This window comes from Labeo rohita, chromosome 14 (genome assembly GCF_022985175.1).
Source record: "Labeo rohita strain BAU-BD-2019 chromosome 14, IGBB_LRoh.1.0, whole genome shotgun sequence".
NCBI lineage: Eukaryota > Metazoa > Chordata > Actinopteri > Cypriniformes > Cyprinidae > Labeo > Labeo rohita.
The window spans coordinates 13,732,713-13,747,500 of record NC_066882.1 but is presented as its reverse complement, the minus strand read 5'-3'; the positions used below and the strand labels follow the sequence as shown (position 1 = coordinate 13,747,500).

The window sequence follows — 14,788 nt, the reverse complement described above, 5'->3', positions numbered from 1 at the left end:
CACACCAGAGCTAAATTTTAAAAGGCTAGAGGAAAAAAAAAAAACAATCATCCTCTTTCTACACCATTAAGAATTTATTAAGAGGATATAACTAGCTGTGAAAATACACCTTTAGTATCTTGCCTGTGCCTTGGAAGCTAGGCAAGTTTCAACAGTCAACAGAACAATAGTTGACAGCTGTCCCTAAAGCATTGCAAGCTGGAAACAAACATGAACTGGAATATTTAAAGATGATGACATCTGTGCTTGCTCATGAATATGACTGCTTGAGAACTTGCACGGCTGTATGACAAACAAAGAAGCAATGTCTCTGTGGTTAGTCAACCTCATATGATGTATTCAGGCATTTCAAGTGAAACTTATGCAATGGCACAAGACAATTAAAATCTTATGGATTCCACCCTTCAGGAATATACAGCACTGGTTACTTGTATCAGTGTTTTCTTCACTAACTAACCAACTATATGTATATGACCATGTTAATATGTAATCTTGTTAAAACTTTTTTGTTAAAAAAAATTAATTATATGTTTGCACGTTTCTATTTGTAATTTTTCAATATGCATGTCTGAGCAAAACCAAATACACAAATAAATAAATAAACAAGCAAACAAAAAAACTACTGTCTTCATATCTGAGGTGAAAGTAGTGTCGGCCGCTAGGTGTCAGCCTTGTGACTTTAAACACGATTTACCCTCAACATGCTGTCATGTGTGCACATGACTCCTCACTCTTTGTGCGTTCATGAGCCAGATACTGAGGAATCTAAAAATATAAAAAAGGCGCAATATCACCTATGCTATTCTGACAAGGATTATTCAGTAAAAAAGTTCACTGTAAGTAATCAAAGTAATTATTATTATTATGATTAGCTCAATCTTATAGCATTTCATATCATGTTACGCCCGAGCGCGCCTCTGTTTCTCTGTCTCTGTGTGTTTGTGTGTCAGAGAGAGAGAGAGTGAGAGAGGGAAAGAGAGAGACAGAGAGAGATTGATATGTTGTGGTCGTCATCTGTGATGGGAAAAAGAGGTAGCTCCCTGAAAGATTCGCAATTAGCGCAGATCCAAACGCAAACAGTTGTGTTTACATTGCGCTCCCATTCTTAGGCATGTATGTAATTAATATTTCGTACCACGGCTACACAGCCAATAAAGAACATACTTAATCACTAGAACTAGCGCAACACGTGAATAACCTTTAATATCTTATTACATCTCGTACAGACTAGCCTAGTAAATAAATACGTACTTGCCAAAAAGAAAACGTGTTAGGCGTATTATGACGTGGCTACTTAAATTTGACAGATCTAAAATTAGGCAGCAGCATTAATATCTACTATCAAAGAACACAGCTGATATTCTGTGTGCGAAAGGGTTCTTCCTGTCAGCGGAATAAATAGCTGCACCTAGCGGCTTAGGTCAAAAAAGTATCAACTTAATTTGGAATATATTGAATATAAATCATTAAACTCATCATTATTATGATTAGCCTATTTTAAATTAGGGTCAGCGTAAATCTAGACAAAATGATTAGTTATGTTGAGAACAAAAATCGCGGAAAAGTTTGTGGAGGAAACCATAGCAACAGCAGACCACTGGAGAGCCTTCCGTACTGATAATTATCGAATGAAACAAATCAAATCAAATATTTTAGCTTTTTTTTTTTTTTTTTAATTAATAATGGATTTATTTTGGAAAAAAATATATAACAAGAACTTGGGGTTTTGTTTAATAAGACACGATCTGTGCTGTGTGAACCTTAAATAATTACTTACGGAAATTACTTATAAAACGGTGACCCTCCCAAAAGTCAATAATTGTACTGACACGCTGTATGTTCAGACATAACTAGAACGGATAACATACACTGTGCGTTGCATGAACTAGAGCTAGTTGGCCGAGTTCATAGCGGTAGTTTTGCCCCACCCACCAGCAAATCCAGCTCTCCAGTGTAACCTCTGATTGGCTGTGGGGATTGCGGGTCCTGAGACTGAGCGCGAGACACTGAGCTGTGCATTCGACAGTATGCGCTGAAGATGCGCGCCGTGCGTTTACCTCAGTGAGCCACATTTAAGAACTATATCAAAAACTATTTCGCTTCATCCAGAGGCTGGATATTTCAGACCGGACGCTTTTATTACGGCGAGAGGAGCCCAGCTGCACTTGCAAATGCTTGATTTTTCTTCACTTATCTTTTCTCAGTGTTTTATACGGATTTAGTTTCATTCTTTCTGGACTAAGGCCAGCTGAAATACCTTCATACAAGAAATTGACGCTTGTTGAGAGAAATCTTCAGTGGACAAGGCACCCACCTCTTGCTCGACTGGGAATATCAGTGAATTGTGGACTGGACTGATATTTTATTAATATTGTTTTGCCATATTGTTCCAGTTTTAGAGATTGGACTGTTTTCCGTTTTTGTTCTGAAATTGGAATCTCTGTGGTTTCAGGTGGATATGTGCATGGACATAAATGCGGATCAAGGAGGAGACGTCCTAACTTCACATTATTATATGGATTGATTGGGCATGAGCGATGTTTTAAACTCAATTTCATTCCAAGTGTTCGTCACGAATCATGATACCGAGAGCAAATATTTTTGAATTGGATCCTTTCATTCATTCACAAGTTGAGGACCTTCTAGCGGACATTTAGCCTGCATTTTTACTGAATATTTTCTTTCACTGGCTCAAAATGGTCGGTTTACATCTCGGTTACCCTGAATTACGCAAATGTTCCTGTTGAAGCCATGTTTTTCGTTCACAATGTTTTCACATTCACTGTATGAAGAATTATTCACCAGTTTTCTTCGTATTTTTTTTCCCCCGAAATAATGCAAGACATGGGTGGCCTGATAAGATTTCGATAAAGTAAATGGAAGTTATCGACTGCGTAATCAGTAAGTCAGATGAATTTCATCGCACATACAAACATTTTCGTTCATTTTAAAGGATGCCTACCAGACTGTGATTTTATCCCTTTGACTTATTGGGAGTTTTTTTTTTTACGTCCGACCGAAGTTTAAATGTTAATAAAAGATCATGCAAATGAGCGTGTGAAGGCAGACATCAACAGGTATAATGCATTCCAAGGACATGGATTTCGTACAAATGTTTTTGTGCTTTCTCTTGTGCTGGACTGGAGTCGATGCCGTTTACAATTTGAAATACACCGTGGAAGAAGAGCTGCGGGCAGGCACAAAGATAGCCAATGTGACGGCGGACGCAAAAAATGCGGGTTTTGCACTGGGAAACCGACAGCCTTACTTGCGGGTTATCTCCAATTCCGAGCCGCGATGGGTTAATCTGAGCCCCGCCGGACTGCTCATCACAAAGCAAAAAATTGATCGGGACGCTGTTTGCAGACAGACACCGAAGTGTTTTATTTCGTTGGAGGTGATGTCGAACTCGATGGAGATCTGCGTGATTAAAATTGAGATTATCGACGTAAACGACAACGCGCCCCGCTTCCCCACCAACCACATTGACATAGAAATCTCGGAAAATGCCGCTCCCGGTACCAGATTTCCCCTAGAGGGGGCAAGCGATCCGGACTCCGGGAGCAACGGCATTCAGACGTACACGATTACCCCTAATGATATTTTCGGTCTTGAGATTAAGACGAGGGGAGACGGGTCCAAAATCGCAGAACTTGTGGTGGAAAAGACTTTAGACCGAGAGACGCAGTCTCGCTACACGTTTGAACTCACAGCGGAGGATGGTGGAGACCCCCCAAAGTCTGGGACTGTGCAACTCAACATCAAAGTCATTGACTCGAACGATAACAACCCCGTTTTCGACGAGCCCGTGTACACTGTAAACGTGATGGAGAATTCTCCCATTAACACGTTAGTCATAGACTTGAACGCTACGGACCCAGACGAAGGAACCAATGGCGAGGTGGTCTACTCATTCATAAACTTCGTCTCCAACCTGACCAAACAGATGTTTAAAATCGACCCCAAAACAGGTGTGATAACAGTGAACGGCGTTCTGGACCACGAGGAACTGCCCGTCCACGAAATTGACGTACAAGCCAAAGATCTGGGTCCAAATTCAATCCCTGCCCACTGCAAAGTGATTGTTAACGTAATCGACATAAACGACAACGCGCCAGAAATCAAACTGTTGTCGGAAAACAGCGAGATGGTAGAGGTGAGCGAAAACGCTCCTCTCGGATATGTAATAGCCCTGGTGAGGGTCTCAGACAATGATTCGGGAGCGAATGGAAAAGTGCAGTGCAGACTGCAGGGCAATGTGCCTTTTAGACTCAACGAGTTTGAGAGCTTCTCTACCTTACTTGTTGATGGCCGTCTCGATAGGGAGCAGAGAGACATGTACAATTTGACCATTCTAGCCGAGGACAGCGGGTACCCTCCGCTCAGAAGCTCGAAATCGTTCGCAGTGAAAGTAACGGATGAGAACGACAATCCCCCGTACTTCACCAAGCCACACTATCAAGCCATGGTGCTCGAAAATAACGTCCCAGGTGCGTTTCTGCTGGCGGTGTCCGCCAGGGACCCTGACCTGGGCATGAACGGCACGGTGTCCTACGAAATCATCAAATCCGAGGTGCGGGGCATGTCTGTGGAATCTTACGTTACAGTGAACTCGAACGGCGAAATATACGGCGTTAGGGCTTTTAATCACGAAGATACGCGGACCTTTGAGTTTAAAGTCTCTGCAAAGGATGGGGGAGATCCACCTTTGACCAGCAACGCCACCGTGCGCATCGTCGTACTGGATGTAAATGACAACACACCTGTGATGACCACCCCGCCCCTGGTGAACGGCACCGCGGAGGTGTCCATTCCTAAAAACGCTGGAGTTGGTTATTTGGTTACACAAATAAAAGCTGATGATTACGATGAGGGGGAGAACGGAAGGTTAACGTATTCAATTTCAGAAGGAGACATGGCATACTTTGAAATAGACCAGATAAATGGCGAGGTGCGAACCACAAAGACGTTCGGGGAGAATGCGAAACCATCCTATCAAATAACCGTGGTGGCGCACGACCACGGCCAAACTTCTCTATCTGCCTCTGCCTATATTGTCATTTATCTCTCTCCCGATCTCAATGCACAGGAGCAAATCGGACCCGTCAACCTGTCGCTCATTTTCATAATTGCCCTGGGTTCTATTGCAGTCATCCTCTTTGTCACAATGATCTTTGTGGCAGTCAAGTGCAAAAGGGATAACAAGGAAATCCGAACGTACAACTGCAGGTACCCAAACAATTTTTGATACATCTGTTTTAAGTTACACACAGCCTAGTTCAGTGTGCGAATTATTCACTAATCTTCAGAGGGGTCGAATATTTAAAGGTATCCGTAAAAAACAAATAGAATCAACAGAAGGCCTTACCATAAAAGTCAGATTGCGCTAAACACTTGCTCAGGGGCAGAAATTGCGTGCGCCTGAGGTGGTAACCATAGCAACAGTACGTTGCTCCAGGTCTTTCCCTAATGTCAATATGGAATATAGATATAAACATAAGTAGGCCTACTGTTTGTTGTATCGTATTTAACACTATTTATCAAAGATTATTTACATATCATAAAACAACAGCAACAAAAAGATCGTTTATTTCAGTCATTTTAACTAATTGACCATTTGTTAGGGGCGCCAAAGAACAATTTGTATTGTGAGACACATAACCACCTCAAAAATTACTGACTGAAATTCCACCAAAAATATTTTTGTTTTTACTTGTGGGCATTCAGGCCTGACTTATTGGGTCAGACCTCACCAACCCTCCCATAATTCGCACCCTGGTCTAGTTATCAAGCATATAATTATATTCTGCCAGAAATGAATCAATACCCAGACAGCATACAATGACTAAGACATAAAGAGAGAGCATGTTTGATGTGTATCTTGGCTGTGCACGCGCTGTGTCTTCAACTCTGCATGTGCTTCAGGCCTTGCTCTGCTGCTGCCATTGCTGATAACAGAAGCAAAACAGGAGATCATTACAGTTGTTCATCATGATTATTAAATTAACACTATCATAAATATTACTTAAAAAACATTTTTTTTTGTATTCATAAATTATGATGAAGCTACATGAGCTTAAAATAAATGTATGGGGGGGAAGAAACTAATAAACAGCAGATATAATAGCAAAACCAAAACAAATATTTTACACCACAAAAAATGTTTTCATCATCCTTCCAGCAATCTTAACTAATCACAACAATTTAGCGTTTTTATCTGATTTAGTTCAACTATTATAATTAAAATCAAAGTGGGAAAAATACATTGAGCTTGAAATTAATTGAACTTAAGTACAGTGTTTTTTTTTTTTTTTTTCATTTATTTATTATTATTTTTTTTTAACAGTGATATTGCCATTAAGACATTTTTAAAAAGGGAAAAAGAAAAATAAAGCTAAATGATAGAGTCATCTAAAATAAGGGAAATCAACTTGCACCATTGGTTGATGACTGAAGAAAAAGCAAAGGCCTTTCTTCATACACACCATCTGCATTGAGACTAGTGTAATTTTATGACCTTTAAAATACTATAAAACTATAAAATATTGACTTGTTGCTCAAATTTGGAGATTTTATTTATGGTTTGGCAACATATTATGGTTGTGATCGTAGAGGTCACTATATCAAAATACAATAGCAAGGCCATGGCAACCAAATGTCTGTGGCAACGATCACACTATCATAAAAATAATTACACTCATAAAAGGTAAATCATGCAAATGTATAGCACGGTAATAGTGTTTGACACATGGTGTGTAGGGGAGAATATTATTTTGTTAATCTACTGTAATGTGAATACTTATCAATCTGTAACATTGGCCACTGGGTTGATTTCCCTCTGCTACATTACCACTCAACATTTCCATATAAATTGCTTTTTGCAAATTTAACCTGAAACCATTACCATATTTTTACCTCAAATTGTTGTTGACGTTTCTGTCTTGTAATGCAACAGCATACAGTAAATGATCCATCTTAGCAGAGATGTATGTAAGTGAACATATTCAAGATGGTTAGGCACGCAGAATATCAACCTTGCCGTGATCGGAAGATGGTTGGAGATGGTCTCTGTTTAGATTGCTGTTGTTAACATTTATTTTCCTCTCCAGATAGAAACCTGATGGAGGCTTTCAGCTCTCCCAACAGGGGGTTAGTGAGAGTGCTTTTTTTTTTCTTCAGCTGTGCTCACTGACTTTCCTTTTTGGCTCATCTGAGATTCTTTGGATTGTCTTTACTGTGACGAGAGCCAAACACATATGACCAAACAGACCATAGAGACATGTGTTTATGAACACAGTTAAATAAAAGACCCTGGTGCTGTTGCAGTTTAGAGAACAAAAACAAATGATTTTAATAACACAACACAGACAACGGCATCTAATAATATTCATTACATAATTAACATCATACATAGAGTCTAAATCTCTTTGCATATATTTGCAATCTGCTTTGTCACTGTATCTTTATTGAAAGAAACAAGCTCACTATTACTTCAGTGTCAAATAAGTACATTTTTCGACCAGCTATTAAGCATGCCTTGGACTGCCTAACTTCTTCGAAAAAAAAAAAAGCTTTTAGATGCCTCCTAAAAAGATAAGGTCCTGCACTGTTATCATTTCTCTGAGCCAGAAAAAAGTAAGGAGCGGGGAGACACAGGCTGAATCCAAATGAAAAGCACAGAAAGAGGAGCTTTGTGTTGTTCAGGCAGTGCGGGCGTACCATTAAGCCCAAGCCGTACGTTACGACGAATGTGTGCCCTTCAGAGGACATAAAAAGAAATAAGTGTAAGATTGTTTCAGGCTATAAGATCTAATGATCCTCATGGGGAAAAGTGAGAGGGGTCAGTGGGGAATAGCTAAGACAAAGATTGTTTACTACTACACCAACTCTCCTTATGAGCGCTCGAGTTTATGTTTAGATTGCAACCTAAGCATCCTTTGGGGCAAGATCTCAAAGTTTCTCATTTACTGTGATTAGAATCAAAACCCTCAAATCAAGTTAGCAGTAGCCACAGAGCATAGCTCTGAGAATTGAAATTCACAACCCACCTGCCAGCGGGCGTGTTTGTAACACAAGCGAGAAAAAGCAGACAAATGCGGGCTAAGCTTTGAATATTATTACTTGTGCTCATGATGACGCTTAGGATCAGTTGTCGCTGTGTGTGCTTTTGTGGTTTGGCATGTTTGCATTGTGTATGTGTGTTTGTGACAAGTCGAGCCGCCGAGCATGGAAATGCAAACAAATGAGAGACGTCGGCTCCATCGGCGGCCGGAGGTCGCTCGAATGTGGCCGGTCTCCATTGAATATGGGTCTGGCACCTCAGCCCGAGCCAGGCGAGGACCTGGCGCCGGCTGTGCGTGCAGTGAAGAAGGCAGAGCACTGCTTTATTGAGTCTGTTCAGTTTCTTGTACCTGCGCAGGGTGGCGGAGTACTCCTACGGCAACCAGAAGAAGTCCAGCAAGAAGAAGAAGCTGAGCAAGAACGACATCCGGCTGGTGCCGCGGGACGTGGAGGAGACGGACAAGATGAATGTGGTGAGTTGCTCGTCTCTCACCTCTTCGCTCAACTACTTCGACTACCACCAGCAGACTCTGCCGCTGGGCTGCAGGCGCTCCGAGAGCACCTTCCTCAACGTGGAGAACCAGAACTCCAGGAATGCTGCACCCAACCATGGCTACCACCATACCTTCACAGGGCAGGGCCCTCAGCAGCCTGACCTCATCATCAACGGCATGCCGCTGCCTGAGGTGAGATTTGCTCCAGTCTGCTCCATCCTTCAGCCTGCCACGGCTACCAGCGGCAAGGGAGGGTGGGGTCGAGGGAGAACTGTCGCAGGGCCACTAACCCAATCTGCTTACTGATAGCTAGCTGTTACTTTTACTGGAATTGGGGTGATTTGTGGTTGTTTTTTTTTAAATGCAGGATAGGAAAGTGGAAATGTGGTTTCTTTTAACTAAGCCTTCAATGGTGCTTACATTTCCGTGCTTACGTGCATTATGTGTCGGTGTTGGAAACCTAGGAATAGTTATATTAAAAAAGTGAGCAAGCCGTCATTGGACAGTTGCCAAAGTGGATTATTTGGCCACCTCTGTTTCTGTGCTCTCTTTTTCATGCTGAGCAAAAGAGCTGTAGCCTGAACATCTGCCAAATGCACTGACCTGGCTAATCGGCAGCGCTGCATGTAATTTCAGGTGCAACCATTAAGACCAATCATTACCGAAACAACAATTTGCGCCTAAGTTCTCGATCTCCATGGGTGGCATGCAGTGGCTTGTGTTGAATATCTGAAATGTAAAGGCAAAGTTACATCTGTTTGCAGTAGAGTTACACACATCATAAGCATTTATCACTATGACAGTAATGCAATCAACCAATCAGGTTGCTTTAAGACCTGCATTCTAAACTTTTTATAATGCATCTTATTTGTAAATAATAAACATTTTTCAGATTCAGAAGAGAATGATTTATCATTTAGAAAAATGAGACGATCATAAAAATTTTGTGTTCTGTTTATTTATTTAGTACTGCCCTGAATAAGCTCTCAAATTTCAGATATTATTTACACATATTTCCAGGAAAATTTATGAATAAATAAAACTGAATTTACTCTACTGATTCTCAGTTCTTATGATGGTGTAACTTCCTGAATGAGGAAGTGTACACTGTTGACAAGGATGATCAGTTTCACTTATTATTTAGCCATTTGGGAAATAAAATATAAATGTGTACTTTAAATTCAGTGTAAGTCGCTTTGAATAAAAGCGCCTGCCAAATGTATAAATGTAAATGTGTAAGCACTTTACACAACTTATAAAAGGCAGTACTAAATAATAAACACTTTATATATATATATATATATATTTTGCAAGGGGTATGAAAACTTATGCACTCAACTGTATACTGTAGTGTCAATTATAGTGGTATGGCTGTTTGAATTGTCAGGCGGTACACAAACAGACTGAGCACACAGAAGGAGTTTCACTGCTGGCAAAATGAGATGTTAAATTTGCACCGATCCATTGATTGGCTGATCCAGCACTCTTCGTTGTTTGCAAAGCCAGTGGAAATCAATGAAACACAGTTAATATAGCTCTAATATATTAAAGCTGTCACCAGACGCTCAAAGTTGTATTGGAGATATATTCAGAGAGAAACTATCATCTAGTAGGTCAGACTGTACAGAGGTTAACATAAGACTTAAAACTGCATGCTGGCTGGACAAAGGAATTACGGTGTGTAACAGCAAATGTAGTAGCTAGGCATGGTAGCGTAATCCTTTAATAAAACTACCTAAGCAGCAGGATTAAAGAACATCTATTTTTCTCAGCTGATGAAAAGACAAAGAATTAAGGGAGGGGGGTGGTGTGGGCTGAATAAGCCTGTAGATTGAGTGTGATAGTACAATGAACTCTAATGCGAAGCTTTGTTGTTTCACTGCAACATTAGAAGAGGGAGAGTGAGAGAGTGAGACGGTGTACATATGCATCTTAGTGTCAGATGTCTGGGCCGAGCGCATTTTCCAATTTCATATAGGCCAGTGATTGGCCTGATAAAGGTGTGGGTTTATTTGTATGCTGGTTTCATCATGCGCGGCGCTCCACCTGACATTGACAAACATCCCTTTGACCACGTTTCTGCATATTTCTTCACTAGAGGCCAAAGACGGGCTGACTACAGACGGCCATATCCTTTTCCCCTTTGGTGTGACATTTAGAAAATACAGTGGCTTCCCATTCAACATGCTGTATATGAAAAATGTTGTCAGTGTAATTACGCATCCATTTATGTGGGGCACAATCAAACATTGCAGCTGTTAAATGACCGATAATAGCTCTGTCACGCATTACGAGTCTGGGCTTGGAAGCGTTTGACTCTACAAGTCAGGGTTTCCCAGAGGTCTGCTGAGGACACACTGCTTGGTACACAGTTGTGATTAAGCGTGCATCTCCTTGCCCTGAAATATCAAGGCCTGAAGGCTGTTTTCCAGCGTTTCGTGATTCAGACTTGATTTTGAGATGTGGCTTGTTTGTTTACTTTACAGTCCCAGTTGGAGCTTATACTCGGAAAATGTATGTTTGGAAGAGTGCTATGCCAATTTTTCCAGCAGGAGAAGAAATATTGCATAGTTTTAATTAAAATTACACACTGCCGGCTTATTGATAATGAAAGTAATCTGATAATCTAGATAGCGGATGCACAACATTTCATCCTACTGATATCATCCTTTTGCAAAGCACAGTGTGAACACACAGAGCCCGACACAACAGCAGTGGAATATAAACACCTAACACCGTAAGATTGAAAACTATTGTCTGAGATTTATATTTGTTAATTTAACAGACGTTTTCATCTGAAGTGGTTTGCAAATGACTATTACAATAAAGAGAAATTATGCAATACAAAATCTCAAGGTACTCTCTGAGATCCTTGCCAAGCCAAGATAGGCAGCCAAAAATAACGTTTACATATACACAAAACCAGTGCAAGTACCAGCACAGTATATGCAACATTAAAAACATTTACAATTCATTGACTCATCCTCCAATACCCGACTAATGGATTTAAAATGTTTCAGAGACACCAGATTATGTATCTTATTAATGCTAATGTAAAGTCATTTATTAATGCTAATGTGCTACAAAACATGCAGGATTGAGTATGAAATATGCATAGGCAAGAACTAATAAAAAAGTTAAATTACAAATGCTAATATATAAACAATAAAGTTAAATATATAAAGCGCTAAAACTAGTTTGTATTTCAAGACTCCAGGTAAGCTTTGTGTTTGTGATACTGACTCTCTGGAGATGGTTCTGTGGTGCCAGTCTCTGAGGAGTCAGACACATTGTTTTCAGGAAGCCGTGTGGTTAACCTATCTATGGTTGTCTCCAAAATAAGGTTCAGGCCATAATAGAGATGTGGCTCTCTAGCTGATTATACAAGATCAGTAGCGGTTCCTGCAGCGTAAGCATACATGACAGCCTGCTTAAACTAAAATGAGGCTTCGCTCTACCTGTGACACTCATAATAAGCAAAAATTCTACCAAGTATTGATCTGCATTTCGTTAGTGCTCGGAGAAAGCGTCCTGCTGCTTTATGCACTGAATGTTTAAAGGAGAGTGTGAAGAAGAAAACGTAGTTATTTTACTATTTGTATTTTCTGTCAGAGAAAAACCCTCTTCAGTTTTGGAACAATAATTTAAGCACTGCTCGTCCAGATGCTAGCATTCTGCTACCAAAGAAATTAGCTAATAAATCCCACTGCTAGCATATGGTACTCAGATACAGTTTAATATTTGCGATCAGCCCGTCAGTAAGGATCTGTATATTTGTTTAGATTAATCTCATATGTACCATAGTGATACAGACGTATAAACACGAGAGTTGTCTTTTCATTATAACGAAGCAAAGCTTTGTGTTGATATTACGTTAGCCCTATTATCCAGGTTGTCAAACTAATCAGTAGCATATCCGTCATGCACTTACAGCTTCACAATAAGGCACGTTTTCATGTCACTTTGATTATATAATGCAATGTCACACCACATAAACATAATATACATTTACTTCATCTGCTGCCAATCATTTTAGCCACTTAGGACTGCAGTTAGTCTAATGTTCAGACTCCATTTCTGAAAGAGTGGCTGTTGAATACATTAGCCCTTATTAATGTAGTTAAACCTTTGTTGGAGAACTTTTTGTTTGCCAGACCCTCAGAATTACCAGAGCTACATTATCTGTTGTTTGCATATCACTAATTGCAATTACCTTTTTTTCTTCATGTTTGCATGTTTACAATAGCCCTGCAGTCCTAAAACGTCATGCAAGAATTTTAATTTCTTCTCTATCATTTCCATTATTTTGTAGCACAAAATGGCTTTTTAAAAACCATTTGTTTCACCTTTCAGGTCAGGGTTTTGAAAATGTTTTGACTTAACTGAACCGCTGGGGTTTTGTGTTTCTCTGACTTTCGTCAGACTAAGCCAATTAATCATTCTAAATCCCATACACGATAAGGTAAAGGCCACAGCATGTTGCCTCCCTGAAGGGCTTTCAGAAAAGCTTCACTGAACTGGGCTGCTCTGATGAAGAACTTGGATTTTGCCACTTTCAATTACGTGGGGAATTAATAAACAGAAAGAAAGAGAAGTAAAAGAAGTGCAGAAAAACAACACAGACCGCCAACTACACCTAAACTTGAAATATTTTTTATCAACTTGAGCTTTTTCCGTACTTTCCTTTATGTTATGTGCCAAAGAGCAAAATAGAGACAGTACGAGAGATAGAGCAGGAAGAAAAAGGATAAGGAAGTGAGAGATACGCCTTATCTCAAGTACCTTGCGATGCGTTCTGATTGGATTCTGGCAGATGAAGATGGGAGTTTTCAAAGGAGGTTATATTTGTAAGCCACAGACTGTGCTGGCATTCTGCCTTCAAGAGTCGCCTACTAACAGGAACATTTCCGGATCTAATAAAAGGGCCACAGTTCCATTATAGTACGAATGTTCAACCGTTTGCTGAACTCTGTCGTTCAAGCGAGACATTATTAGAGCGATATAGTCAAGCAAACTCATTTTGTTTCTCGTTTACGATAGCCTGCAGATGAGGCATTCATAGAGCCTCATCTGGAACGAGGAAAAACCCCTAATGCTATCTTTGTGACTTCAGTCATGAGCTGACATAAGCACATCAAAACGCACAGCTTTCATTTAATGTCTGCTCTCAAACATTTAGGACAAAAAGCTGACAACGTAATATCCCCATAGTTCACAAAAAAGAGAGCTGTAATATGAAAGCATTTCTAAATTTTGCAAAGTGACAAACTGGAAACAGAAGACAAATTGCATTTTTTTATTATATAGTGTTGCATATTATATACTGCTTCAGAGCTGCTAAACCATCTTTTTTGGTTTAGACATCTCTGAAGTGTTTTACTGTAGCTCTGTAGCTGAAAATATAAAGTTATTTCTTCAAGTTTAGATATTCTCACACAACCTACAGAATGATTGACTAGAAATTAATGAGTGAAACAGAGAGAGAGAGAGAGACAGAGATTGAGAGAGAATGTATTTTGCAAAAAAAGAAGCATGTGGACATTATGCGTGTTTCATAAGCTACACATCTTCACTTGGATTGATTAACTGGAATGGTTATAAAAGTATTTTATAGTTTTTCCCACTGTTTCTCAAACTATTCTATTCAGGCTTTGTACATGGCAGAATGGTTATTATATATATTAAGATCTGTGCACATTCATGTTTGGACTTTTTAAATTATCTTGCAGGTTAACTTTAAAAAAAAAAACAGTTGGAGAAGAACAGAAATTTTTTTCACACTTTTGCAAAGTAACACATAATGTGTGATATCGCTTAGATCAGGGCGACAAGATGGAACCTGTGAAAAAGGACTTCTGATGGAAAAGTAGCTGGGCAGATACAGATACAGTTGAGACCCACAAGAGAGGAAAATAACTTTATAAATGATTTTCTCTCTCTCTTAGCCTCATCTCTCATTAACACAGATTTAGCTGCCAGCACTGAAAATGCCTGTGGTTAAATTAATAGGATGGGAAAGGTCGGCCTACATTCTCTAACACAAGGCGTTGCCACAGGGAATGACGAACAGACAACTTTCTACATGGTTTATCAGAATACTAGTGTATGTGTTCAATTATATAGAGAGGGTAATGGACAAGGTGCACATTTTTTCTTATTTTAAGCTGCAGATAATGTGTAATATTCACAGTTACATGTGTAGTACACATGTGTTTGAAAGTTGTATGTGTATG

General features: G+C 39.8%; 1 protein-coding gene across 4 annotated transcripts in view; it reads left to right on the top strand.

The window, feature by feature from the left end:
• The first annotated feature begins 2,005 nt into the window (after nucleotides 1–2,005).
• The window catches only part of pcdh19 (protocadherin 19), a 60,369-nt gene continuing 47,586 nt past the window's right edge, over nucleotides 2,006–14,788 (top strand). Inside the window, exons 1-2 of one of the 4 annotated variants that reach the window (XM_051127625.1) lie at nucleotides 2,006–5,229; nucleotides 8,420–8,534. In XM_051127625.1, the coding sequence (XP_050983582.1) occupies nucleotides 3,083–5,229; nucleotides 8,420–8,534 (2,262 nt within the window). In that variant the 5' untranslated portion in view covers nucleotides 2,006–3,082. Of the gene's footprint in view, nucleotides 5,230–8,401; nucleotides 8,748–14,788 lie in introns of all 4 variants that reach the window. The other 3 variants (XM_051127622.1, XM_051127623.1, XM_051127621.1) reach the window with 3 other exon arrangements.